At 38.7% G+C, this 23263-nt stretch overlaps 4 protein-coding genes across 6 annotated transcripts; 2 read left to right on the top strand and 2 right to left on the bottom strand.

Annotated features, from left to right (window-relative positions):
* Positions 1 to 93: 93 nt before the first annotated feature.
* Positions 94 to 2696, top strand: ATP6AP2 (ATPase H(+)-transporting accessory protein 2). Its single transcript, XM_022812428.2, has one exon. It carries the CDS (start codon positions 249 to 251, stop codon positions 1278 to 1280), a length of 1032 nt encoding a protein of 343 aa, XP_022668163.1. The 5' UTR covers positions 94 to 248; the 3' UTR covers positions 1281 to 2696.
* A 1428-nt stretch (positions 2697 to 4124) lies between these two features.
* LOC111252865 (protein RRP5 homolog) lies at positions 4125 to 15471 on the top strand. 3 transcript variants are annotated; one of them, XM_022811420.2, is made up of 7 exons: positions 4125 to 4843; positions 9240 to 9465; positions 10631 to 10761; positions 10987 to 11239; positions 11807 to 12116; positions 12340 to 12762; positions 12904 to 15471. In XM_022811420.2, the coding sequence occupies exons 2-7, from the start codon at positions 9304 to 9306 to the stop codon at positions 15090 to 15092; spliced, it is 3468 nt and encodes a 1155-aa protein (XP_022667155.1). In that variant the 5' UTR covers positions 4125 to 4843; positions 9240 to 9303; the 3' UTR covers positions 15093 to 15471. The 3 variants fall into 3 exon arrangements, with proteins under 3 accessions (XP_022667155.1, XP_022667151.1, XP_022667153.1); XM_022811416.2 differs by lacking the exon at positions 4125 to 4843 and adding an exon at positions 8197 to 8497 and having other exon boundaries at positions 9223 to 9465; XM_022811418.2 differs by lacking the exon at positions 4125 to 4843 and adding an exon at positions 8210 to 8497.
* LOC111252866 (uncharacterized) lies at positions 4977 to 7417 on the bottom strand. The gene is made up of 2 exons (XM_022811422.2): positions 6826 to 7417; positions 4977 to 6729 (listed from the first exon to the last, which is right to left on the bottom strand). Exons 1-2 carry the CDS (start codon positions 7183 to 7185, stop codon positions 5416 to 5418), a joined length of 1674 nt encoding a protein of 557 aa, XP_022667157.1. The 5' UTR covers positions 7186 to 7417; the 3' UTR covers positions 4977 to 5415.
* A 752-nt stretch (positions 15472 to 16223) lies between the features above and the next one.
* Positions 16224 to 21992, bottom strand: LOC111252868 (uncharacterized). Its single transcript, XM_022811423.2, has 7 exons — positions 21814 to 21992; positions 20065 to 20276; positions 19425 to 19714; positions 18009 to 18273; positions 17642 to 17782; positions 16936 to 17157; positions 16224 to 16802 (listed from the first exon to the last, which is right to left on the bottom strand). The coding sequence occupies exons 1-7, from the start codon at positions 21842 to 21844 to the stop codon at positions 16746 to 16748; spliced, it is 1218 nt and encodes a 405-aa protein (XP_022667158.1). The 5' UTR covers positions 21845 to 21992; the 3' UTR covers positions 16224 to 16745.
* Positions 21993 to 23263: the final 1271 nt, after the last annotated feature.

The following is a 23263-nucleotide window of genomic DNA, read 5'->3' as shown; positions in this document are numbered from 1 at the left end:
CCGTCGCGAGTGGTTTCGAAATGGACCGAGTCAACGGCACCATCTCTGTCGGGTGCTCTGCTAATCATCTGACTTCGACTGCCTCTGCATAGTGTCAGTTGACATGGGACCCAAGCTGGAGTAGCTTGGTCACTGGCTTCTTTTCATGTACGGAGTGTGAACGCTTACCTTCAGTGAAACTATACACATCTGTGGTTCAAATTGTATGTAACAGAAGTGTGCGCACTTGCTTGATCTATCAAGCAACAATGTTTAGCACGCTCGCAATAGCAGCACTGCTGCTACCATTAGCCGCTGCCGTTGGAAGTATCCGATTTCCCGTTGTTCAGGATGATATCCGCTTCAATTCGGCTGTAGACTCGATCAAATCATCGCAGGTGGCTGATCTCCTTTCGGCACTAAACGGCTACGATGTTCAGCAACGTCCAGGGGGCAGTGTATGGAAGGGTTTGCGCAGTTACAATCCCCTTCGGCACCCAACGCTATTTCTGGTGGCGGATTTCGAGCTCGGGTCGTCAATGATTGAGCTCATCATGAATTCAAACTTACGCTTCAAGCTCGACAATGATAATCAACTCGATGCTGAATTTTCGATTTTCAAGAGTCGAAGTATTCACCGTTGGCCGGAAGCCGAAGGCCGTATGCAAGCTGTAGACACAGGAGTCAATGATTCGGAGGATGCCCAGATTGAACGGCTGCGCGAGGCGATTAGTCTTCTGCGTGACGAGCGATTTGAAGCATCGAAACAGGCTGATCGCGCATTCCTTCTAGAATACTACACGCTGAAAGGTGTTGTGTCCGATGCCGCCAAAGCTCCTGTTGACGATACTCCGTCGACAGTTTACTGGCTGAAGCTGAACTCTTTGCATGCTTTAGCAGATGAGTACGGCCAGGATCACAAAAAAACGCAGCGTGCTGTTCAGCTTTTCAGCCAGTTGATCGGCACCACCACCGGCGTACTCGAGTCTCACCCACGTTCGTTGTTCATGGTTATCCAGGAGGAGTCGATGCAACCTTCATCGAGCGCGAATGTATCGGGTGCTCCTAAACGTGTCCGTCGAGACCTCAATGTTCAGGAGCCGACGGCGCCCACAGAAACAAGGTGGAATTTAGCTCATCAGTATGATGGAGACTACCCAGTCGTATTTGCAACAACGGCATTTACCCTTTTCGTTATCGTATTAGGCGTGTACGCCACCTCGATCGGCCTCTGGTTCATGGACCCTGGACGTGACTCAATCATCTACCGAATGACATCGCAGCGAATGAAAATGGATTAAATTTAAGATATATAAGCAAGGTTATTTTCTGTTGAATGAGAGCAATTTTCGCTAACTGCAGTAAGTTCAGGACTAGCTGGCAGTAGCTACGTGGACGACAACCGCATTATTGGCGACGTCAAAAAGGTTCTCGACATATCGGGCACGACGAAGCATCTCATCTGAAAAGTACAGATCACTCCGTAACCTTACATAGTCAAAGGAATACTCCCGACTTTTGAGTTTGTTAGAAATTTGGCTGACGAGTCAAAAATTTAATCGAATCACGCGTTTCTTGTAGGCACGGCAAGACACCAACCGCCTTTATAGCAAAATACAGAAATTTCAATGTAGCTATTTCTGTCACAACCACAAAGAATATGGCGTAACATTTACATGTATTTTGTGAAATATGGGATGTTATAATTATCAGACTTACAACAGTATTTACTAGATCCCCAGCAAAGCGATGCGGCGCCCTATTTAACAAAACTTAGATTTTTTTATTATCAGCTTTGTACCGTTTGTGTACTTTGTTTCTGAGAGTGTGATAGGGAGTATTATGTTGTGGGCCATGCATGTTGAATATGGGACGATCGATTAAAAAACTAGTTTTCTTACAATTCCTACTTTCAAATCATAATTTTTTTATAGGTTGGCATTATAGGGAGTGCTTACGCGGGTTAATTTTATCTGCTCGCATCTAAGTCAGCATATCTTATATCAACGTTCAACGTGAGAATGTTTGATGGGAATCATTGATATGGAATGGGAGTAAAACAAGGGTCACGAGTTGATATGGAATGGGAGTAAAACAAGGGTCACGAGACAAGGAGGCGATGGGAATGGGAGTAAAACAAGGGTCACGAGACAAGGAGGCGATGGGCAAATACGGAGACCTCTGCTATAATGCCGTGTGAACTGACGACAGGCAGCGAGCGCTACAAGCACTTATCATACGACTAGTGCTACTTCTCGTTATGGACAGTGCATGTTGCTAAGATTTACTATTTGGGCATAGAGGAAAGCGACCATAAGTATTTCAATGAAGATCGCTAATAAATATGAGGCGCAGAAATATTACGTGGAGAGGACGCCGTTATGTTCTGGTTGAACTAATAGACGAAGTTAGTAGAATACAGGTTGAATTATTATCATTTTTATTCATATAATGTTAATGTTATTACTTGAGGCAACGTTGATAAACAAAAGATCTTAAAAGTATCTGAGAAGTAAAACATTCACATGATGGTACTCTGTCTTCACAAATGGTGTAAATGTTTTACTGATAATGATGAAGGTGAAAGGGAACATTGAACTGACGATGATGCTAAGCGCAGTCTGTGAATATGAAATGAGGAAACAACGAGGACAAACAAAGGGAAAAAGATAACTGCCAACAAATAATAAATGAGGTGAGGAAAGTTGAGTGAATAACACTACGTGTTTTTCTTACAAAATAAAACAGTGCCATTATAGTTATTAATGATGTAGGCAAATAAAGGCAAATAATAAACATTTTGACCTTCTCTGCATTAGGCCAATGTTGTTGACTTAATTTCTATTTACTTTCCATCCACGCTAATCTTATGCGTTACTACAATTTATGTGCAAATCTAACATGGACACTGTAAAAAATCCAAAATCAAACATTTCACATATCGAATCTTAGCAATCCCCCTATTCATTGTAGTGTAATCATATTGGCTTACTTTTATCAAGTCAAAAATCCTCTAAAAAAGGAAAGTCATATTTACAACTACAGCCGTCCTTCGAAATGTTAGTTGAATTGCTCCTACCTAATATTAACTACATAAGAGAATAAAAACAATGCATACGTATACGTGTCGCTTGAATAAGATGCATGCTTAGCGAAATCTCTTAACTATTAGTCAAGTAATATGGCGTTAAGTATTTTAATCTTAATAATAATACTTACGTTATTATTAATTATAGCAATAATACCAGTAACATCTTTTACTTTGGCGAATTCAAAATCTATATAAAAAATAAATTTCTTTGCTAACTTTGTATATCGTTTTGATAATAAGTATTCTTTAATAAGCGAATTCAGAATTGAAGTTATGAAGAACCGTTTTACGAATTTTAGCAATTTTAGTTTAATTGCCTAAAAATAAAATTGCTTGACCTGAAAAAAGTGCAAATATAGTTTCCAAAAAAATACCAAAGTAATTCAAAGTCAACGAATCAAAATATGATCATAGTCATAGTGTAGTTACTAACGTTCGTGTCACTAATGTAAGCGAGATTCTAATAGTAACGTAGATACGCAATGCCTACATTGAAAAAAGATTATCTGTATAAGCAGTTTATTCATTACTCGGTAATTCCACGACATATACAAAAAACTATAAAATTAAAATCGTTCAGCTTATACTTAAAATATACATTCAGACCATGATGTTCTAGACATAATTCAAGAAATTGGGTTAGTCATAATCTAGTAATTGCAGTATTTATGCGCATGCCAAATAGCAGACCTCAGGCCAATCAATAAAGTTAACCCTAATTCAACTCTTGGTGCATTTTTCAAATTGATTAGTCAATATTTATATACATATTGCTGAGCTAAGCAAAAAAATCAATATTTTTATCTTTTATGAGATTTATGGAAAAATCATCAACCATATTTTATTATTGTTATAAATTATATAATTATATATAAATATAATATTATATACTATATAAAACTTTATTTATTATATTATTACGCTATTATAAGCTATTATAAAACTATATATATATATATATATATAGTACACACAAAGAAATAATAAAAATATAAATAATATAAAGCATTAATCAAATGAAAAATCCCTAGGACTTAATAGCGTTCGTGTTGCGGTGATCCTGTAAGCAGTCATACGCGGTTATTAAGCGATTATCAGCTGAACGACAGAAAGCATCTGTTGAACGGAGTTCCACTACGCCAGCACTATCTCTGTCGTCGAATTGTAAGACATGATAACGCACTTCCTTTGCTCGCTCTATAAGATTACATTCTCCGCAGATTTTTGGTATGCTGTCACGCGTCCTTTTTGTGTATCTCAAAGCTCAAGGAAGCACACGAATCCTCAAATCCAAAAGCGAATGAACGAATTGTTGTTTGGTAAACACAATCGGATAGGAACAACTAATATTATCGGTGTTCCTAAAAAAAATTATTAAGCTCTACGAACATTTTGTAGGATATGATATTTGACTGCTACGAACGTCTGCATTAAATGATTGCACAAAAAAATATCAAATGTACGAAGTCTAAATGTATGTATCAGAATTACTTCAGAATATTTTCAAACGGAATATTATAAAAAATTATGGAAGCAGTAATGAAAAAAACAATTTTGATGTTGTAGGTTTGAAGCTTCGAGTTCTGCTTCACTCTTTATCTACATTGAGATCCTAAGGAACACTGGATGAAATTTAACGAATTCAAATGCATTCAGGCGACTATCTACATATTCTGGTGTCCCTATATATTTAATTTGGTCACATAACTCAACCACATATGCTGAGTGAGAAAGCTTGCCACAAGTGGAAACCGCAACTAAATGCAGCCAACAGTAAGTCAAAAAAATCATATCGAATGCAACCATGCGATCAGCGACACAGACAAACTACAAGACAGTTTACAAGTTGTTTACACTTATTAATACCAATAACTTCCCCGAATTATGTTATATCAAAGACGTTCAGTTGTGCAAAATGCTTATTTTATTTGAATATGCCTTGGGTAACGTTCATAGTTCCGCTCATATTTGTCATCGATCCTTTAATACTATTCTAGCATTTTAACTTTTTCGAACAATCCGATGTGGCGTTTTGCGGAAGTTGATAAGATTTACAAGCCTAGAAACGTAAAAGTGATATAAAGATATAATTGTACAGGTCACACAGTCACCAAATAAATTTGTTTTATTACTCTTTTTTATTTGTCCCGGAAAACATATGTTAGACCTATCAAGGACCCCACGAATGTTAATTTGTGCCACGCATCGACGTGCATACGTAATTCAAGAACCTATGCACACTGTATGCACATCTCTTCGGTAATTCACTTAGCTATCTATTTTATGTACAAAGATAGCTCATTCAATTGGATAGGTACTTTATGGCATGGCCTTATAGTTATTTATCACTGGTCAAGGCAAGCATCGAGATGTGTGTTGATATCTTTTTCGGAAACTTTTTTCAAGCACACGGGACAATTAACTTCATGGAATAAATTGGCGACGTGATCGGAAATATTGGTGCAGCTATCATTATCTCTATCGACAATCACTATCGGAGCTGCATTTTGTGGTAAATTTGTCAGTGGACGTTCCTGGGCAGCAGAGGAGAAGCCAGCTTTCAGGTCAGATTCGGTCGCTTCTTCGTCACTACTGAACAGTTCCTCTATAAGTTTCCGACCCCGAAGCTGGTCAGCAAAAGAAGGCGTTTTCGTGGTTTTTGTTCCTTCGCTTAATGTTGACGCTGTCCCGAGCTTGTTTGAGCGAAGCCAATCTAACGTTGTCTGTCGAAGTGGAGGAGTGTGTATGGTTTTTCTGATCTTTGATGTACTGGCACTGAGTGATTTATCATTTACTACAGCCATGTTCATACGACCAAGACTGTGATCGTTATGCTTTGACGTTCCAGGAATTTTAGAATGCCCAAGCCTTTGATCGGTAGCTTGCGAAGTCCCAGATGTATTAATAGAGCCAAGTACGTTACCGGTGCCCTGGAAAGGTACGAAGCTTTTCGGTACGGTTGAGATAAGCGGTTTGAAAAAGTTGTTGTTACGACTTGATTGGCTCGATTGATTGATATGACTGTCTGTAAAGCCAGAAAGTCCAGTAATCTTTGATGAGTTCGCCTTTAAAGTGCTCGGCTGGAACAGATCACTCTGAACCTTAGTAGTGGTTGAAGAAACTGTAAGTGAGGTCGAAGTTCTAGTACCTATCATAGTCTTTTTGAGCATTTTGCTCAGTGGGCCAGATACGTCCCCGCCAATCTTACCGAAGGGCTGTTTGCGTTTACGATTTTTAGATCCGTCACCCTCTTGCATTTCGGGCCCGGCAACTTTTACGAAGGTTCCACCGCACTGGCGTTGATGATTGGCCCACCAAAAATCGTTTTTCGACGGCGCACGATTTTGTGACCGTTGTACCCAACCAAAGAAAGGATGCTTGTTCCTACACGGTCCATCGCAACGCCAATGGTGAACCTTGTAGTGACGCACCTCATCGTGAAACGAATGGTAAACCGTAATATTGCATTTGGCCAGCTGATTAATTCGGTGCATTTTTTTATGGAATTCCGGACCATGTCCATCGCGTCCTTCGGATCGTGATTTCCCGCTAAGCATTATATACGCATGAATCATTTCATGCAAAAGAGTTTCTACTAAATCGGACCGGGGTCGCAATGTTAGTAGAGGTTTTGATAGCCGAATTGAGCACTGGCCTTTCTGAAAGCAGCACAAGCCGGCACATGATGTCATTCTGGGACTCCAACTGACGGTACAGAATCTCAATGAACTATTGAAAAACATATCGTCAAATACCTGAAACATGGCGTGTATGTCCGGTGTTGGATCGATTACTTCCCACTGGGGATCGACAAGCGAAAGCCACTTATGCTTTTCAATCAGCGCTCGAAATTCTGCCACATGCTGAGGATCCCTTTTCTCTGGTTTCTCAGTACGGAAGGCCAAGTATTCGTTTTCTTCCTCGCGCTGGAGTTTCTCAGCAAACTTCCGATCTTCTTCAAGGTCGTATATTGACGTCTCGAAGCGTCGAAAATTCGTTGTGTGGGTACTCAAACCTTCTGCATCGTTGAGCATAGCCCGATTGCATTCTTCCCATTGAAGAGCCTGGGCACACAAGCGGTCCTGCTCTTCCTGATCCATACTGGCATCTTCCATCAGAGTCAAGATTTTGTTTATGAAAACCTCCTAATTTTAAGGCGGTCGTAGAGACTCATAGCACATTAAGCACGAACTCCTACAGCTTTCGACCAATTATGTTCAACACGGTTACATGACCTCCAAGATTGCAATCACTTTGTATTCGCATGTACTTGAATGCTACCGTCACCAGTCAACACGAACAGCTGCATATGATGTCGGCTATTTGACGGAACAACGGATCATGTACATTGTTTACATTTCTGATTTTAGTTCTTACTTTTTCGGTAGATCTGTGAATTTAAAGTTAACTTGTTTTATATGTTAATATCTAGTTAAATATGGTATTAACGGTTTGACTGGTCAGGAAAAATTTCTGACGGAGGTACAATTGTTTTGTGAAAGTAAACTGCCACATAAATCGAAGCCTGGCAACCATGGGACTGACACTGTCATTATTGCTCATCTTTAAAACTGAGAACCCACACTTCGGGACGTTAAGCTACAGTTAGTTGAAGCCCAAGCAATAGTAAATGCTATATGTATAATCTATTAATAATACCTTCGACTGTATTGAATAACATTATCAGTGATTATCGTATTTTCTTCGACTGGATATAGATGTATACATAATATAGCAGAATAAGTTTTTTCCATTATTGTCAATTCGAGCACCAGTGCGCAAATTCCCCCATCTTATTCCAATGACGGGATATGTGCTAAAAAATCAGTTGGTTCAATATACAAATAAACAATTAAAAATATAAGCGAAATAATGAATTAATATAAAAAGACACCGTCTTTACCCAATGCTTTACGGCGAACAAAAAACCATGCTATATTACCTTATATTTTTGAACGATTTCCTATTTAGAGAATCAATTAAGAAACTTTTTACACGCAAGTGCATGCATAGAATAAAAGGTGAAAAATGTTTTGAAAAAAAAATTACCATGAAAAGTTTTGATTCATATTCGTTTGTTTAGTGATCCCAGGCGTTGTTTTCTAGATATTTTCGTCCAAGTAGGCGCATCGGATGAATGGATGAACGCATTTCAGGCCTGCGAGTGCTGCAATAATGAGAGAGAACATCTCTCCTCGTCGGGGTGGCTGCATGAAAACATTCGCACGTGCTGGAGCTGCAGTGCGCCAGAAAAAAACCAAAATCTCAGAATTGTTTTAGGAAAAAAAAGCTACTTCAGAATTCAATATACAGTGTACTTGATCGGCTTGGAATTGTTCAGTAGAACAACGCTCACAGCCGTATAGAAGTGTTTCGATTGGACCATGAAAGCATTATTTACCTATTACCGACTGGGAAGCTAGAAAGGTATTGTTTGTTCTACAAGCAGTGAAAATACTAACTATGGTTTATTTCGGTGCTAAACGTTACCCAACGAGTTGGTTTTGGTTTAATTTAGATTACCGCCAAATAGCAAAATTTCCTCAGTGTATTTTCAATGTGTTTAGGATTGAAGCACATAAAGAATCTGTTGTCGGCTGATTGGTAGTACACCGTTGAATACAACGAATAAATAGAACGCAATTCGGTTTTTCTGACAGATACCAGTTTCATTGTCTTTATTTATTCCAATCAAAGTCCAACTGATTGAGCAATTTTGGATTTTTTTCTTTTAATATTGTGCACGGTTGATTAATTTGAAATCGATACTGTAATATTAAATTACAGACGTGTTCTCTGAGCTTATATTTTTGTCTGATTACATCTTAGGTTATAGTCAGTGACTGATTGCTCTTTTAAAGAGCCGTGACTGTTATTGTACAAGGCCAAACATAAAGACGCGAAGTTTGTTTTATTTAGCAGTAGTGTGCTCATTATTAATTTATTATAGTGAACGATACTTAGAAGTCATATAACGCAGAAGTGTGACCTCTTCAACGTGTAAATGAAATCTCATAAAAACAAAAACGCCTTATTTGCGTCCAGTCAGTTTAGACATAGGATAAATAGTTAAATACGTGACTGTAATCCTTAATATTTAGTATTAAGCTTAGTTTCAGTAGAATAAAAGTGTGGACTATGAACATTTTAAGATGCTTCCTTATTTCAGGGTGCGGAAACGATTTCCCAATACTACACCAGAGAAACTAAGTGGTTTCTATCAACAAGACACAATGTCGGGAGCTGCTGGAGAGGAGCAGTACTTCCCGCGGGGTCACACCGTCCTCGCCGTCAGCGACAAGAAAGATTCGAAGGCAAAAAGAGCGCTAAAGAAGGCTGAAAAGCGCAGACAAAGTGAAGATTTTTTCCGAATCATTAACGCATCGAAAAAGGCGGTCAGTGCTTTATACAGGTCGTATACATAAATACCGTAGAATGAACAGGTCGTTCATTCTACGGCATTTATGTATATATTGGTTACTATAGCAAAGTTTAGAAATATTTTATAGTCCTTACCTTTGTTATTTCTAGACACTCGAAACATTGTATTGGTATAAAGAGGCTGTGGATGATAATACGCAAAAAGAGAACAATATTTTTTGATGCTGCGAGAGTTAAAAATAAACAAGTGGCACCAGTGGCCTTCGCTACTCCACCTTTATGTAACGCGCAGTAACGAGGTTCATAAGCATTGAAAGAAGGGGAGCGTGGTACGTACTAAATATGCGTCAGAGGTCCATGAGGTTGTGTTTGTTTTTACGCGCTAAATTAGTTCTTCGAAGCGTCAGCTCTTCGGTGCAAGGGTCAGTCACGATGCTCTCAGCCTATTTTCCGAACATGGAAAATCCATCTTGCCGTTTTCGGGATTATTCAAAGTAACATACAAGGAATCCATTTTAGCGGTCTATGTGTTTGTTGTAGCAAGTAAGAGTTTAACAGTTATTGCTAGTAACAGAAGAAAACTGCTTTTATTTTTTTTCAAAACAAGGCCACAAATTTATCGTGGCACTTCCTTCCTTGCTCGAAATTGATGGTCTACATTGTTGCAAGTCCCGTTCGGTACTTCTAAATAATTCAGAAAACATGGTCGTGAACAAGCAATATCCACAGCAAAAAAGTAACTCCAAGGAGCTGAAAAATTAAAAAAAACGTCCTAAAATGTGTATATAATAATGGTACTGGCAGTTTTTGTTTTTCTTTAAGAACAGCAACATTACATAATTCTACTCCTCATATTATAGAATTCAAATAGGTTTTCTTTAAAGAAGCAAAGGACAAGGGTCTTTGTCGCTGCTCTATTCACTAAAATTGCGTCTGAGCAAGACGCAAAGCACACAATCAAATGCTTGGAACTTTAGCCGGTAGGTATACTCAGACATGCGAGTATGGCATTTGAAATTCGATCACGAATCGGTCTTTAGCTGACAAAAGCGACGTATATTATATATACTATTTCGATTTTACAATAGATTTATTCTTTATTTATACAAAAATAATGAGATCAATATGATGATTGTGGAATATTTTACATGTCTAATGAAATTATATTTGCTTATACAGAAAAGAGCAAAAAAATCTAGCGCCAAGTTAGATGAACACGAGACCCGAGCTGCTGACGATGACCCAATGCAGGATATCGTTATTGAACCCCTTACGCAAAAAACTGTACAGACTGGCATGGTTATCCTTGGGTGAGTACGTTACGTGCACTTCTATTGACACTATATACGACGTTTGATCGCTTCACGAGACAAAATTTATAGATGATATTTCTGAACTCCAAAAAGGCAAATATTCATATTAGATTTTTTTAGTCAGATCTGCTTATGTAACACAACCTTCACCGTCGAGACCCTCATTTGATTTGATGTACGCGCGTTTTAACATGTGCTGCCTATAAATACGAATTTTTCCAGAGCTGTGCATCATATATATGGCAGTATGCTTCGTGTAGCACTCCCGGGAACAGTAGCCCATCTGCCTCTAGCCAATGTATCTGCCTCGTACTCCTCCCTGGCAGAACGCTGGGCCTGTATCCCTCAAAAAAAAAATCAACGGCGTACGTTGGCCGACCCCTCATTGCCTGAGAAACTGTTGACCCTTGATGAACTCTTTAAAATCGGACAGGTTCTGAAGTTTGCCGTGCAAATGACATCTTCTGACAGTCCGGTAAGAAGGGAATCTAGTTTTAGATGTATTAGTCTTTTTATAATAGTTCGATGAGGTTGAGGATAGTTTTTCCTGCAGATTTTTTTTAAAACTAATCTAGCAGTAGACGAAAAGTTAATAGGCAAGCGTATATGAAAGCATTATGTACATCAACCTTGATAGAACAAAAAGAAGGCCATTCCAAATTTCGTGAGTTTAGAGTTAGGCATTGAATATTACCCCTGAAATATCACTACATTCATGCGCCGGAATTAATAAAACCCAACGGATTAGGTCCACCTCCTTAGCTAAGCTGCCTTAGATTTTACCTTTTCCATCCTGTAGCTTTGTTTCAAGCCATATACATAATTCAGTTTATTCGTGTTAAACTTTCAAGCTTGTTAGTAGGGTACGTCAGAAATACATGGTGATTTAGCCAGATCTCGTCAGTAGAGATTGTCCTCCTAGGCGTATAATCTATACGCCCACACAGATAAGTACACAAAAAATAGAGCATTCTGACGCGACAGGAGCAGCGCTAACAACAATATAGTTAAGGTTATTTTTTCTGTTCGTGGAATTCTCTAGCCCATTGTATCGACCATCCCAGAGGATGTGAATGGCGGACTTTCGCAAGAGAAGCTTCGAGAGGGAATGGTGTTGCAGGTCGCGGTCAGCTCAGTCGAAGATCATGGTTATGCTCTTGAGACTGGTATCAGTGGTTTAACAGGCGCGTTTCTCGCAGCCAAACAGGCCCCGCGAGTACTTCACATAGGTGAACTGCTTCTTGTACGTGTCGAAAAGAAAGGCCTAGCTGGTCGTCTCAAGTTCGAGCCGTACACCTTTGGTCAAGTCATAGAGACGGGTGAAGAATGGAATCTAAACACAATTATGCCTGGTTAGTAACCTGATGACGTACGATTGTATTCAACATACGCTATCATCAAGAAGCTCAATTGAACATTTTGAAAAATTTGTTATGCTTTGCCGTATCCAGTCTCAGAAATCGTATCACTTTGCAGGGTCCGCTAAAATGCACATCGAAAGCTATGCATTAAAAAGTACAAACATTCTTTGACTTGCTAAGTTGGTAATATTTTTGTTTTTTTTTTTCATCGTAGGCATGGTCACCGATGCGACAATAGTGCAAAGCGACGCGTCCGGACTTGGTTTGTGGCTTCTGAACAACGAGCTAATAGGCGCCGTTGAGCCTCGTCAAATTCCCAGGGACGCGAGCCTCAGCGGCCAATTAACGCTTCAGTCGCATGTGTCAGCTGTTGTGCTTTACAAACATCCGATTCTAAATACTTTATATTGTTCACTGCGCGTCCCGCCAATTAGTGAACTAAACCCTTTTGATGATTTTCACGGCGTTCGGTTGGGCCAAATTATTGAGAAGGCCATCGTAGTAGATGTGCAATCAACGTTTGTTAAACTCGAAGTGCCACTGAAGAAAAAACACCAGACCTCACTAATTGCTATAGCAACCAAGGAGAACGTGTTTGATGATGACGGAAAGGAACCGCAAGACGTGTTTTCACCAGGTTGGCTGATGGAGCATTTATCTGAATCTGTGTATTGCTTGCAAATTTTGTTTTGGTAACAAATTCGTACACTATTCCTAGTTGCTTGATTTATAACGTCTTTTTCATAAAACAATTTGTTTGCTTTCTGCTTCTTTATAGGTCAAGTGACCTCCTGTCGTGTTATCGGTTTATCTTTATTAGAACGTGAACTGTACGTATCGCTTCGTGAGTCAGTGGTTGATAGTGGCTGCTACTACACGGAAGACGAGCTGATCATCGGCAAAACGTTACCTGCCAAAGTGAAGTACTCTAACGACACCGGAATCGTATTCGACATCTGTCCAGGTGTGACCGCCTTCTGTGACTTTGTTGAGGCTTCATTTGTCGTTAATAAGAACAACGTGGCTGAACTTTTTCCACCGGGAAAGCCAGTCCAGATTCGAATCCGGTATATCAACGGCAAACACTATCCTAAAAGATATTTTGTAACATGCAATCGTCAGTTGGTCAAGAGTAAACACGAACTAGTTTGTAGCTATGAAACATGCCACGTGGGAAAGATATCTGATGGTGTTGTACTCATGGTGAAGCCACGAGGCTTGCTGGTTGGCTTTTACAATAAGGTTCGCGGCTGGGTGCCTGAGGAGTATCTACCCCACAGTTATGCTCGTGCGGATGAAATCTTTAAGGTAGGACAAGTGGTTACGGCAAAAATAGTGAACATAAACCCAGATGCTGAGCGAATGACACTTTCGCTTCAGGTTAATGTGGGCGATGATAACAACATCAACTGTGCGGCTAGCGGTAGTGGAAAGAACGTCGGCGCAAACAAACAAAGCCAGAGCGATAAAAAAGAAGAGGTAGAATTTCTTACTGACATCGAGGCTACTGTGATCAAGAAGGACAGACATTGTCTCGAGCTTGATGCCGACGAGTTAGGCCCGTGTCTTCTAAGCCGAGAGCACCTTAGTGACTTTTCTGACATTTCGAGGGCATTATTCACTGCCATAAGTCCAGGCAATAAACTCAATAAATTGACGTGCATCGGATCAGTTGGTGGCAAGAAGCAGCTGAGTATAAAACCTTTCATAAGGTCTATGGTAATTAGTGGGCAGCTTCATAACGGTCCCTTAAAGCCCGGGGCAGTTCTCCCTGCCATGATAAGAAGTGCCGGTTCTTGGGGAGCAGTTTTATCGCTGCCTAATAGCCATTCTGCGAAGGTTATGCTGCGTGATTTAGCCGATTCATACATTCCCAAGGATCATACGTGCCTAGCGGAAGGAGCTACCCTCATCTGCAAGGTAATGTCGGTAGGAGCTGCGGAAGACACGATCGGAGTAAGCTGCAAACGGTCTGAGATTAACTATGCGCTAGATGCGTCTTATAAGGAAAGCTTGGCTACGTCTCTACGTACTCTCCTGTCTTATGGAGGAGAAGATTCCATCGGCCAAGTAATTAAAGTGACGCCGAAGAAGGTCAGTTATAATATCATTTGCGACTACAAAGGTCAGAGAGCGATAGCTTGCAGAGCACTGACCACGGACGGACAAGGTGTCCGGGTCGAGCCCACAAACGCAATTGTGCTCGGTTATCGGTTCCAGGACGGCCGAAGAGACTATATTGTCACTATCGATCGTGACGTCGTTTACAAATATCTACAGGTTACACGTCGTTTCAAGAAAGGCAAATCCTCTCAGGGCAAGGGGACCATTCATTGTAAAGCTGAGGTACTGGTTTTAGCTGTGCTTCGCGACTATGCTGCTGCGTTTACAAAGGATGGCCGATTACTCATGCTCACATTGGGAAATCACCCTAACGACGTCCGTCGTGGACATTGGACTATAGATCGGGAGGATCAGCGACTACCGCGAGTGGTTGAGGCGTATCTTTACGATACGCTGGCGCCAGTGAATGATTCAATTCTCGTTGGTAACTTCTGCCGGGTCGAAGGTGTAGCCACTGTCGACATGCACGTTATTCAACGGCTTGGCGAAGAAGTCGAATTGATTGATGATTTTGCAAGCGGCGATAGCAGTAATGAAAATGAATTCGGACATACACTTGACATGACAGGTCGGTCGTTAACTATGATACGAGGTGCTGGCATTGGACAGGGCGGAGGTGACCAAATTGCGGAAGTAGCTGGAGGTTCGCGCAGGGGAAATCAAACTACAACAGACAGTAACGATAACAGTAGCAGCAACTTAAGTACAAGCGATTACGATGAAGAAGGAGATCTCGATGAGGACGGAATTAGTAACGACAGTGAATCAAGCGTAACGAAGTTCGACAGCGAGGAAAGTGGCACAAGCGACAGTGAGTTTCAGAGCGACGATAGTGATGATTAATTAATGAATGAAATGAGAAATACTAGCGATGGTAGTAGTACTATAAAAAAAAAAAAAAAAAAACAATAGGAGGTGACCGATAGAGAAACAATATGTATTCAATCATGAGAAATGTTTGTATTTTGTCTGCGAAGGAAGCCCACTTTGTTGACTCAATGGGAAAACAATTTTGAGGGCGTTGTTCAAAATGAGCACTCGCAAAAAATAAATAAACAGCGGAGAAAACGAAAAAAAGTATCTCAGGTATAGACCATATGTACACCACTGTATATATTTAAGCAATCGAGCGGTGTAGATATACTACCATGAGTGCCTATACATTGCGCGATTATATGGTAATTAAATAAATGAGTTACATAAACTTTCTATAAACCATAAAGGCTTTAGTAGTTTCTGGTGTATTCATCTGCATGTACTCGTACTTCTATTTGTGGAATGTCATATCCGCATATTGCACACATCATGGTTTAAAAACCTTTCTAGTGAATCTGACTATCCGTAAAGAAATGCAGCAATATGCGATAAATAGCTAATCAAAGATGGTTTCTCTAAGAGTCGTAAAAGATACGAGCATTTGAAAAAATACTTTCGACCAAACTAAATCAGTATGGCAAGTTTTTAATGTCAGTTTCTCTAAGAAACTACCTGACCATTTGGAACAACGCAGAATTGTATCATACATTAATATGTAGACGCTCAGAACTATGCTTATAAAGGTATTAGAAAACATTTTTACTCCAACTATTCTTCACAAACGTCGTATTCAGAATTTCCGTACATACTTACAGTAAATATAAAAATATATGTTTTTATTAATATATTATTATTTTTGATGATACAAGCTGCCTGTACAACAAATGGGGCGCTCTCTAGCTTTTGCTTTTTTATACGTTTAAAAGATAATTCAGATGCTTACAGTACGAAAAATATAAAATGTAAGTCTTTTTACCAACTTAAATTTCAGTCCACGTTGGCCAGACAATTATTTACCAGAAGAACGTAAATAATCCACTCGTTGTAAAAATCTAGGCAAACAACCTCATACCAAATTGATCCGAACCTTCACTGTATCTTATAATCATCGTATTATTATTACTACAAAGTGTGGTAAGGTAATAAAAGAATCCGCTGTTAGCAGAACGACAAGTTATTTTATTGCTAACATAAACTTGGGTTGTAGCCTTTTGATATTCACTAAAAAGTAATCAATGTTTCGCTGTTACAGCATACGGTAGGGCTGTAAATTAGGACGACTTTTCATGTTTATCACAAAACATGGTCAAACGTCTTTGACAAAGCAAATTTATTGTCACTAAGTTAAAGCATAAATTGGAGAGCTTGAAGAAAAGGCTAATGTAATGTAAAAACATGTCATTCATGCATAAACAGAAGATCACCTCAATGTACAGAAATGTGTTCTGTGTAAGTTTGCGCCATTCGTGAAGTTTGTTAAAAGCTCAAAAAACAGGTTGTAACACAAACGTGTAGAAAAAATAGCAATTCTATGTCTTTAGCTAAATCTTATAAGCAACGCTTGTGCTGTCAGTTTACACATGGAATATGAAAGAGTAATTTTAGTCGGTTCCATAGTGAGAACTCGGTTTTAAGTTGTAATCGTGTCAAAAAGTGCGTTCCAACACGATCACTACTCGACTATTTCCTGGGCGTCATCTTAGCCTCAAAGGTTTCGTAGATCGACTCATTGATTCGCTGAAATTAATAATATCAGACCCACGTTAGATCTGTTTGTTGTATCACAAATAGTTTCATTATGTATTAGTTAAAATACGACATAAGAGATAAAATTCTCCCACATAGGCTAAAACAGGTTAATCAACGGTACCAGTTGTGGCTCGTTGAGGTTTCGACGAGCTGCGGACGGACTGGATCGGTGATGGATCGTGATCAGAGGCGCAGGCGATGCAAGAAGTCTGGGTGTTGCCAGAGGGCGTCCAAACAACCTGGCACTTTGGTATACCACGGCACAAGGAGATCGGCCGATTCCCGAATGTGGCGGGGTTACAGAGTAATTGTCAGATTGATGCTGGTGTTGCTGTTCGGTAATCTGTGAATTTATATGGGACAAATTTTTCGTAATTTATAAGCTCAAACTTATCTAATAAGAAACAGGCCTGACAGATTAAGTACTGCTCACTTATCAGTTAAATATAGACTGATCGAGAAATCAGAATTTGCAAGTGCGTATTATTTGAAGTGATTTTCAATGTTCTAAGTCAGTTGTTATAGAAGTATACAATATTGTTCGCTTAACAAGATTTTCTGAGAAAATATTTTTATTATGTTTTCTATATAATGCTTTTAGTTGCATTCAGATTGAACAGGCGACGATTAGGAGGCTTGTTGCTTTACAAAAAAGAATTTAATTTTTCCGTAAACTTGTTTTTTCCAAACAAACCTCTTTTGAAGTAAGTTTGGCTTCCATCACATGGTAGGCAAGTTGATTTCTATAGTGGTCGACTATTCTGCATTAAAAATAGCTTTGATATACTACAGAAATCGACCAGATTGTTACGATGACTGAAACTAACCTCAGATCCTGTCGGGGTAGGGGGTTTTTTCATAACGCGTTGTGTACCGGGACTTTTTGTATTAATATAATTTCTCAATACGCTCTGTACTTTCTTTGTATTGGGAGATCGGAGCTTCCCGACATCGAGGTAGTTGCAATTCTGCAAATCAAACGTGAAAATTATAAACATTCAGTACAACAAAAAGGTTCTAGACGCCTAATAAATTATTGCACTCAAAAATGAACGCCTCGGACCAACCATGCTAGAGTAGTTCGCTCTTTAGAGGTTAGGATTTTGGTCACAACACCTATATGACTATGCGATGTTTACGACGCTAGAGATATATTAAAAACAAACTAGTAAACAAACGAAACGACAAATCTACCTGAAAGCTTTTTTGAAACAGCTGTTTTCGCTGAGCGCTCAATACAGCCCTACCCATGTTTGACGATAGTTGGTCTAAATGGGATGGGAGTTTTAGTCTCTCGTCTACTAAGTCTTTCATGACGGGGATCAAGTCTGAATTCTCCTCACGGTCTCCACTATCCAGAAGAAGCAAATTTCCGTCATCACTTATGTGCTTTTCAGTTGCTTCAAAACATCGCGTATGGGTAGGTGAAGCACCATTTATAATTGAGCTTGTTGATTTTCTGAAAGGAATTAAAATACTCTATAAAATTATCATTAGCGGGGATGCCGAAAATTTCATAATTGACTTTAGTTTGCGGATAGCCTTTTCAGAAGCCACAATTTTTGTGGTTACAGGAAATGCGGCTATTCATTAAAATATCCTATAATCTGATTTAAATCGGTTATACAATCGGCTAATGCTGATGATGAGAGGCGCCCTGAATGGCTACACAATCTCGTTGACGCTCTGCTTGAGTACTAAACTTAGGTGAAAATTTAGGCACTAAACTTAGGAACACATGAGGTGATTTAGGTTCGCAAAAGACGCATTTTGTTTCGTACTAGGAACAAGCCGCCAGAACCGACGATATCAGACAAAAAACTAGAAACAGTTATATTTAGGTGTACGCCGTACAAATTACAATGTTTTATATATATACACGTTACTCAATAAAATTATTGCTCTAAATATGCATTCGTTGGTAGCTCGAACGTGCTGAAAAAAGAAAAAAAAATTAATCAAGCATGCTAATATATTATTTGCTAAAATGTTCATAAAAATGAGTTGATGAGGACGCGTATATATATAGAACGAAACTCGTTAGTAGGTTCGAACTATCATTGTCAAATTAGTTATACTATCGCTACTAGCCAAAACTTCGAAATTTTGAGAGGTGTGCTTTAGATATCTGGTCTAAGATATGTCCTTAAATCGATACTACTTACCAAAAAATTAATATTATGGATATGTAAATTGTATCATTATGATGCATTACCATAATATAAGCATTTCGATGGTAAAGTGCGTGCGGGAACGCATCTCCTCAAGTTCGCATGGGGTGTGAATGCAGTAAAGCTATTCTACGGAGATCACGTAAATCGTTAGGTTTCGTTTACCATAATCGGTTCTTCTAATTCAACAAATCAACAGATGTAGGTACCCGCTCCATATATGTACGGCTTCAGACAATCTAAACCAAATCGTTATGTATAAAGACTTGGTTCAGATTCGCTGCGGTTTATTGTTATTGTAAGATCGGTTTCGATCCTTATATAATAAAACGAGCCAATGGAATTAAATATAAAATTATATTAATTATAATCAATAACCGCGATTTCTTCCTGTCTTCTTCATGTCAAAAAGAGTTATAAAGTTTATCAATTAACCCACCTTGGGCTGTCGATAAGTTGCATTGAGTCAGAGACATCAAAAAACGCAGTGTTCGGATCTGCAGGTCCAGTTTCGACAGACAACGCATCATCTTCACTCGCTGTTATGTCCAGAATATGCACACGTTTATTAAGTCTCTTGTTTATCACTTCCTCTTCGTTTTTTTGTTCAGCAGCTATTGATTTCGAACAATGACTTTCCTCTTTGGTGGCTCCTAGCGAATGCTCAATAAGTGTCGGGCTCGTTAGAACAATCGATATATTCTTAGGCGGCTCACGTTCGTCTCCGTCCTGAATGAATATTCATATAATACGTTATTATTGAGAATAATGCTTATCATTATTATTGTGGCTAGCATGGGTGTGAAGGACGCCTGTACAAAATTTTTATGTTCAACTTACCTATTAACGGTTACCGAAGTGCTGTAAGAATCAATTAATCTAAATTTTAGGAAAAGCAACAAATGAGTTCTTCCATTTTACAGAGGTTAAAATCAAATTGATAAACATCGTTATCTTCAAGAATTATAGACTCGAAAATGAGCCAGGTCACGGAAGGGTTAGTGGATTCATGAAAAATACGTAAGTTAAAAAAGAATACGAGGGAATGGCAGTTCTTCACCGAGACGCTAAGGTCCTACCTTTGTCTCACCCGAAGATAGACTAGAATCGTCGAATATTTCACTGGCAGTGGAATCATCTACGTCGCTAGGACGTTTTTTCAAGACCGTATTGTTGCAATCTGGGTCAGCAATCGTCACGTTAGGGTCACAGCTGTGCCTTCCCAAACGTTTACGTTCGCGAATGTATTTGAGCTGGTCCTCCGTCAAATTAATTTCGATTTCGTCGTCCACTGCAATCGTCCAGATTTGATCCATTAAATACAGCCGAAACATACTCAGTTGAACAACAGTGTAGCTTATCAAAATCATCCTTGCTTATTTAAATTGGTTAGCGTGTGAATAATTATTTGTTGTAGAAAGTCAGCTTTCCCTGAAAAGAGCAGGGTTATGCCAGTCCAGTGTTTAAAATGGAAAAGTTTCTGCACTGTTGTCAAATTGAAACTCCATAGTAAATATTTCTATGTTCACAATCATTGGTCTAGATACTGTCTGTAGAAGTTAGTTCTTCTTGTTTGGTATATGTGATTTATCGAAAATGCGGTACTTTGTAGTTTTTTTATTTGTATATACTTGCCACTCGCGCAACGACTACGTTGGTCAAAGAATCTTAAACAAAACAAAAAAGACAGTACCCAGTTCTAGGTTGGACAACAATCCATACTTTTATTAGCAAACTCTACCTAGATATATTTTAAAATATTATAACAAGCCCGCCAGAAAATACTGCGTATTTTTTTCAGTACACTGATCTGATAGGGGTCAAAATTAGAAAAGCAAGCGTTTCGTGACATTAATAAACGCTTTAGATCAAGCAGTTTTGCAGCAAGCAGTCAATCCAAATGAACATGTTCCATGTAGAGCCTCATTGTTTGCCCCATCGGATCATGATAACATGCTAAGCTTCGAAAATCTGTAACTCGAGCAATCTAAATGACATCAAAAACTAAAACTTATTTGAAGTTTCTTTATATTATTTGTGTATCTGTGTAGAATTGATATTTACCCGTTTACTCGGTATCTAATATGTGAGCCAAACTCGCATAAATTAAAATTCCAGCTTCTTCTTACTCCGAACATAGTTCTCAGTCACAGTGTATGCCTGTGACCATTTCTGTTTACCCATTCGTTTGTCTAACGAAAGCTGAGCATTACCGGCAAACTTAGACATGTTGAATAATCACACACCAAACAGAATTAAAGGGCAAAAGCCATAGAGGACATTAGTACTATGCAGAGAGAATACGGACTATGCAAATAGGATAAAGACATTTGTTCTTGCACAACGCCAGAATTCAATTACTGTTCAATAGATCCACTAAACGTTCAATAGAAAACAGTAATTACACAAGCAAGCAGTGTTTATTAGATGCATACGTGTACATGAGTACATACATGCGTAATGTACTCATGTACATAACGGCCAGCTTCAAGATTGTACAATATTGAACATTCACAAAATAGCTAATAGAGTATGCGTAACCCTGTTTATAAATTTTATTCGTGCTAATGTAGTATATGAAACAAGAATTTAGCTTGACAGCGCGGAGGCGGCAGAAGCCTACGCGGATTCAAGTATTCGCAACCATTTAATGGGACTCTTTTCAGTCGGGCAGTATGGATTCTATGATGTTACCGACGTTCTCAGAATTCAATAATAGAATTTCAGAAGTGGAAAATTCTGCAAATGGAGTTTACAATGAACGGCTAAGCATAACATTGTCCGTGTTAACTCACTTGTTGTATTTTTTTTTTGTTTAAGCCACTTACCAACAACACATTCTTTGTCCGACTGCGCCATAAAAAAGTTTTCCGTGTAACGAAGACTTTAAAAAAGTAAGGAATGCTGGACTCACAAGCCTGGCAGATGTAAATTTAAATTTTCACAGCAGACTTTAACTGTCTAGACCTCTAGGCCGCCTTACCGTATTCGAGCAGACGACCAAAATGTTTTGTTATTCGCGGGCAATTTTAAAATCACGGAATTATTGACGCCAAAGCATCTTTCTATTTATGCTATGAAAGTTCTCCTACACATAGCCTCTATTTGTGTTACAGTGTTGCAATACTGCTTAACCAAGCAAAAAGTTTCTAAAAAAGAATCTGATTTTACATGAAACGTTCTTGGATGTCACGGAGAGGACTTGGCTTTTATACTAGATCACGCATACGTAGGAAGTACTCTAGAAGTACGTAGAAGTAATAAAGAAAATAACTTTTCGCGCAGGTTTTGTAGTATGTGTGGTCGAGAATACTCTAAGCAACAAGTCTATGCTAAACGATAAGCAGTACTTAAATCTTCTAAATGAGTACATACATACGTAGACGACTATAGAGTTTGTAGTATTATATAGTGCTCTAAGTCATAAGTGATATTTAAAATACATAGAAGAAAACAATACAATGAATTATAATCGCAAAGCTTTCACCTGATCCGTGTATCACGCTCCTTTTTCTAACACTGTTTAGATATATATTTAAATAAATTTTTCAAGTTTCATGTCAGAAACCGTTCTTAGGCATTTTATAAGATTTTAAACAATGTCGTAGGAAATGCCCAAGAGTTACGTATGTATAGTGCAAGATACATATAATGAATTCATTTATAAAGCGAAATGTTTATCTGACTTGTGTATCATTATCCGCTCATTGACACAATCCCATTCGGTCTAACCCTGCGAATTTTTAGTGTCTTAAGTGGCCTTAACTTAGTCCTAAAAAGGTTTTTGATCGTTGTGCGCGCAAAGCTTAGCAAGTGGAAAATGACACAGCGGCACGCGGAATGGACAGCATATGCGGGCATTGCCCATACAAGTTTTAGTAATTATTATTTTGGCAATATTAGTCCATTTTCCCTTTTTTGATATAAAACATTATGTTAAATGCAAAAATTCTTTGCTTGTTTTACGGGATTATCTCAATATTTAGTTTTTATTTTTATTTATATTTATTTTAAGGCATATATATATATATATATATTTAATCACTGGCGTTTCCGAAACTTTTCTGTAAAGTTCGATTTCATCATCAGTTGGGACACGCTCTTAGTTTATTCGTGTATAGCAAACGTTTATTGATGTACAACAAACCCTATATTTTTTTAATTGATTTCTACAAGATTTTTACTGCTTTTAAAGAGTCATATGTTTGTGAAGTGACTTCGGTCATTATTGATAGGGTAATATCACTTCGGGTGTGATTCTTCACTTTTATTGTGTGT

The sequence above is a fragment of the Varroa destructor genome, unplaced genomic scaffold, assembly GCF_002443255.2.
Source record: "Varroa destructor unplaced genomic scaffold, Vdes_3.0 BEIS01000006.1, whole genome shotgun sequence".
Classification (NCBI taxonomy): domain Eukaryota; kingdom Metazoa; phylum Arthropoda; class Arachnida; order Mesostigmata; family Varroidae; genus Varroa; species Varroa destructor.
This window is presented reverse-complemented; position numbering and strand designations above follow the sequence as displayed.

Bases quoted from the DNA above. Each gene is read 5' to 3' on its own strand.
- ATP6AP2 (XM_022812428.2), top strand. From the start codon at position 249: ATGTTTAGCACGCTCGCAATAGCAGCACTGCTGCTACCATTAGCCGCT.
- LOC111252866 (XM_022811422.2), bottom strand. From the start codon at position 7,185: ATGGAAGATGCCAGTATGGATCAGGAAGAGCAGGACCGCTTGTGTGCC. The intron at 6,730-6,825 runs GTATTTGACGAT...TGCTGCTTTCAG, and splicing joins ACATACACGCCATGTTTCAG to AAAGGCCAGTGCTCAATTCG.
- LOC111252865 (XM_022811416.2), top strand. From the start codon at position 9,223: ATGCTTCCTTATTTCAGGGTGCGGAAACGATTTCCCAATACTACACCA. The intron at 10,762-10,986 runs GTGAGTACGTTA...GAATTTTTCCAG, and splicing joins ACTGGCATGGTTATCCTTGG to AGCTGTGCATCATATATATG. The intron at 12,763-12,903 runs GTTGGCTGATGG...GCTTCTTTATAG, and splicing joins GCAAGACGTGTTTTCACCAG to GTCAAGTGACCTCCTGTCGT.
- LOC111252868 (XM_022811423.2), bottom strand. From the start codon at position 21,844: ATGGCGCAGTCGGACAAAGAATGTGTTGTTG. The intron at 20,277-21,813 runs GTAAGTGGCTTA...GGACGATTGCAG, and splicing joins GGACAAAGAATGTGTTGTTG to TGGACGACGAAATCGAAATT. The intron at 18,274-19,424 runs GTGGGTTAATTG...AATTCCTTTCAG, and splicing joins CAACTTATCGACAGCCCAAG to AAAATCAACAAGCTCAATTA.